Source organism: Limulus polyphemus, unplaced genomic scaffold (genome assembly GCF_000517525.1).
Source record: "Limulus polyphemus unplaced genomic scaffold, Limulus_polyphemus-2.1.2 Scaffold8294, whole genome shotgun sequence".
NCBI classification, from domain to species: Eukaryota; Metazoa; Arthropoda; class Merostomata; order Xiphosura; family Limulidae; genus Limulus; species Limulus polyphemus.
This window is the reverse complement of record NW_013673904.1, coordinates 18,902-22,347: the sequence shown is the minus strand read 5'-3', so window position 1 is coordinate 22,347 and position 3,446 is coordinate 18,902. Positions and strand designations below refer to the sequence as shown.

The following is a 3,446-nucleotide window of genomic DNA, read 5'->3' as shown; positions in this document are numbered from 1 at the left end:
GTATTACCAAAACAACCTGCATGGCCTATCGATATCACAGTGATTATTTTTATTTTACTTTCATGCATTGACAGAATCCACCTAAATCATAATTATTTAGTCTACTATTTTAATAATTGTACAGATGGAAGTTTAACTTTAATAAATGTTACATAATAAAGTTTAGTAATGAACCCTTTTTTTTAGTGTAAAACTGTATATCTTGTACCATAACCACACAACTAACTCAAAATATATTCCAGAACTTTTCTAAATCAGATCTAGCTCCTAAGTTTTTGGGATGGTTCCTAATAATGAAAATATTTGTCAAGGTCTGCCTTACTGTGATGTAACATTACACACATTATTAGATGTAATGTTACAAACATTAGTACATGACCTTACTGTAATGTAATATCACACACACACACCTTAGTACATCACCTTAATTGATGCAATGTTACAAACACACATTGCTACCTGACCTTATTTGATGCAATGTTACAAACACACATTGCTACCTGACCTTATTTGATGAATGTTACAAACACATCGTTACTTGATCTACACAGTCATCCTGAGATAAAACAAGTGATACACGAAGTACTGGGTTTTTCATCAAAACAAAGTTGACCAAGGAAATCCTCATCTTGTACATGTTTCTTTTCAACAAATCCACCACCAGTACATTTATCAATGAACATTATAAGTCACCAAGAGAAATTCTTTACACACTGTTAACTCTCCAGTTTTGCCTAAAACTTAGCATCTTGCAGTTCTCATCAAACCACTTTCTCGCTAAATCTTTGAAGCATTTTGCCACCCATATAATTTATAAACTGATGCACAATACAAACTCCAACAGTATTCTGAACTACATATTCTTCTCTCTACCTTTGTATGTTTAACTTGTTCTCTGTGCAGTTTCTTAAACAGCTGCATCCTGCAGTTCATAAGCTTAGCAAAAGAAATATATCTATCTATATAATTATAATTGGGTCTGTTCCATTTCATTACTACTTCCCAAATTATTAAATGAACAAACAAAAAACAGAATCATCTTATTTTAGTGGTTATGGCTAATTGTTTGTTATAACACAACATTTATAGTATCTGATCTGTATTTTAAAGCAAGCTCATTGAGCATTTTTTAAGACTTTAAGTATAAATATTTGATAAATTTTACTCAACAATATACTAGCAAAAAATTTAATATATTTGAAACATCCTACCAACAAACAGCAAGAAACAACAAGGTTCCTAAAATCACAGCATAAGGATGGCTTGAACAAAATAGTCCATGTTTGTAGTAAACCTGCGCAACTCTGTCTCGCACACCAGTACCCGGGGTTTTTACTGGGGAAGAATGAGACTGATCAGGACTGTAGTCCATTACTTCTTCTGTTTAAGTTTCCTAATAAAGAAGAGAAACCTTACAAATGTAGCATTTACATAGTTATTACAAGGTAATTAAATCATAAGCATCCACGGCAACATTTATGTGGTTATTGAAGGAGAAGTGTCCATAATTTCATGTTTAAGCCAATGAAGTTTTAGTGACTTGAACACCTCAGTAAGCTAAAACTGTACCATATATATATATATATAAAAAACAGGGGGAAAAAAATATATATATATACATACAAACTTGTTGTTATAGGCACAGTTGAAAATTACTTTCAAGTTATTTCCACAGTGAATTTAAGAAAACAACTTTGGTTTCTGACTTTCCAAAAATTGAAGTAATTGAATAGACTACACTTTCAAAGCAAACCACATCCAAAATGAAAGAGAAATTGACTTTTCCCTTCTCAGGTGAGCATTTTACCTAACAACCAAGGTAACAACACACCTTACAAGACAGAGAAGAATTAGCTCTTCACAGTGTTATGTGAATTACAAAACAAATAGCTTCATAAGAAAGATCTAAACAACCTGACTGAAACATTCCTACTTCCTGCAACCTGTATAACGTACATAACTACAGCAGGAAAATTTATTTAAAGGCATTTCTGTTCTAAATAAACATATGCAAGATAAATAAAGTTTTCTTCCTTAAAAGCAATTTCTAAGCATACATTTTCCCCAAATAACTAACATGTAAAACACGTGAACATACTTCATTTTCTTGCAAACTATTGCTTCATCACATCCATGTTTTTAATTTCAAGTCACAGGAAGAGCTTGTTAGAAATGAGGAAGAGCAGATGTTTAAAATAGTTTAAACTTATATTTTCTTTCAAATGGACAATTTAACTTTAGCAGCTTCCTTGTATGTATCTAGTGTGTTCTACTAACTATCAGCTCTAAAGATAAGCAGTATATATATATGACTTGTTTCTCCCTTTGTAAGAAGTCAGTGACAGTTGCTACTTTAGAACAATAAACACATCAATCACATAAAACACTAAAATATCCAGAGACACTGTTGTTTTTAATTAATTAATTTGTAGAAAATACAGTTTAGACCAAAAAATATAATATGCTTACAACAATGGTTAGAACAAACAAAATAGAATGAAAAGTTCACTCTATAATAATTTGTCTGTTAGCTGAAAATAGATGAATAACTAAATCATGATAAAACAGATCATAAAAACTCAACCATTAATTCGAAGAGGATTTCATAGTCTATAATATACCCAAGTTTGTTAACAAAAACATAAAAAAATTGACATAACTTTGACCCTTACCCTCCTAATCATTAAAACTGAAAATAAAGTGTTTGACTGAAAGTGTGACATGTCACTTTGGAATGGCGAGGATGGGAACTTGACTCCTAGTAGCTCCATGTGGTACAACATTAGTGTGAGGCAAGAATCCAGGATGTTAATAATTTTACACTACTCACATTTCTATCACTTGACCAATAGAGCAACCAGGCCTTAAATCCTAAGAAGATGTCACCATTTTAACCATTACAACTTGTTTCATAATCAAAAGCCATGTAATCATGACCACTTGACTAATAAATCAAAATAAGTTGCATGAAAGCATACTGGCTTTCCCAAAAATCATTGCTTTGATTATGCAACATGTCTACACAGCTACCAAAAAATGTTATAAGCAGCTGGCAGAAAATAAAAGGATCAACATCTTTCAAACTCAGAACCATTCTTTGTAAATAAAAGTACTGAAAACATTACATGTTTTGGTGGGTCTGTGACACACTGAATCTTCTGTGTGTTTTGGTGGGACTGTGACACACTGAAACAGAAAAATATAGGTAAAGCCAAATGTATTTTTTAAAGTTCTTTAAAAATGTGCGTTGTGTAACTAGTAATGCTTTATTAATATTTTGACAAGTATTTTACATAAGGCTGTTTTCCAACTTGATTTTAAATGTTTATAAAGTTGATCACAAAACTTAACATACATTGTATAGAAAATATCCAAGAACATAGTTCATAACTTAAGGAAATTTTGCTTAGAGCTGAGTGATTAACTGAATTTACTAACCCATTAAT

The 3,446-nt window shown here is 31.3% G+C and overlaps 1 protein-coding gene across 1 annotated transcript in view; it reads right to left on the bottom strand.

Annotated features, from left to right (window-relative positions):
* Window positions 1–3,169, bottom strand: part of LOC106475253 (sterol regulatory element-binding protein cleavage-activating protein-like) — a gene marked incomplete at its 3' end in the record, with an annotated part of 13,330 nt that extends 10,161 nt beyond the window's left edge. The window contains exons 1-2 of the mRNA XM_022379412.1: window positions 3,126–3,169; window positions 1,212–1,393 (exon numbers count right to left, since the gene is read on the bottom strand). Coding sequence (XP_022235120.1) covers window positions 1,212–1,372 — 161 coding nt within the window. The remainder of the gene's footprint in view (window positions 1–1,211; window positions 1,394–3,125) is intronic.
* Between the last annotated feature and the right edge of the window lie 277 nt (window positions 3,170–3,446).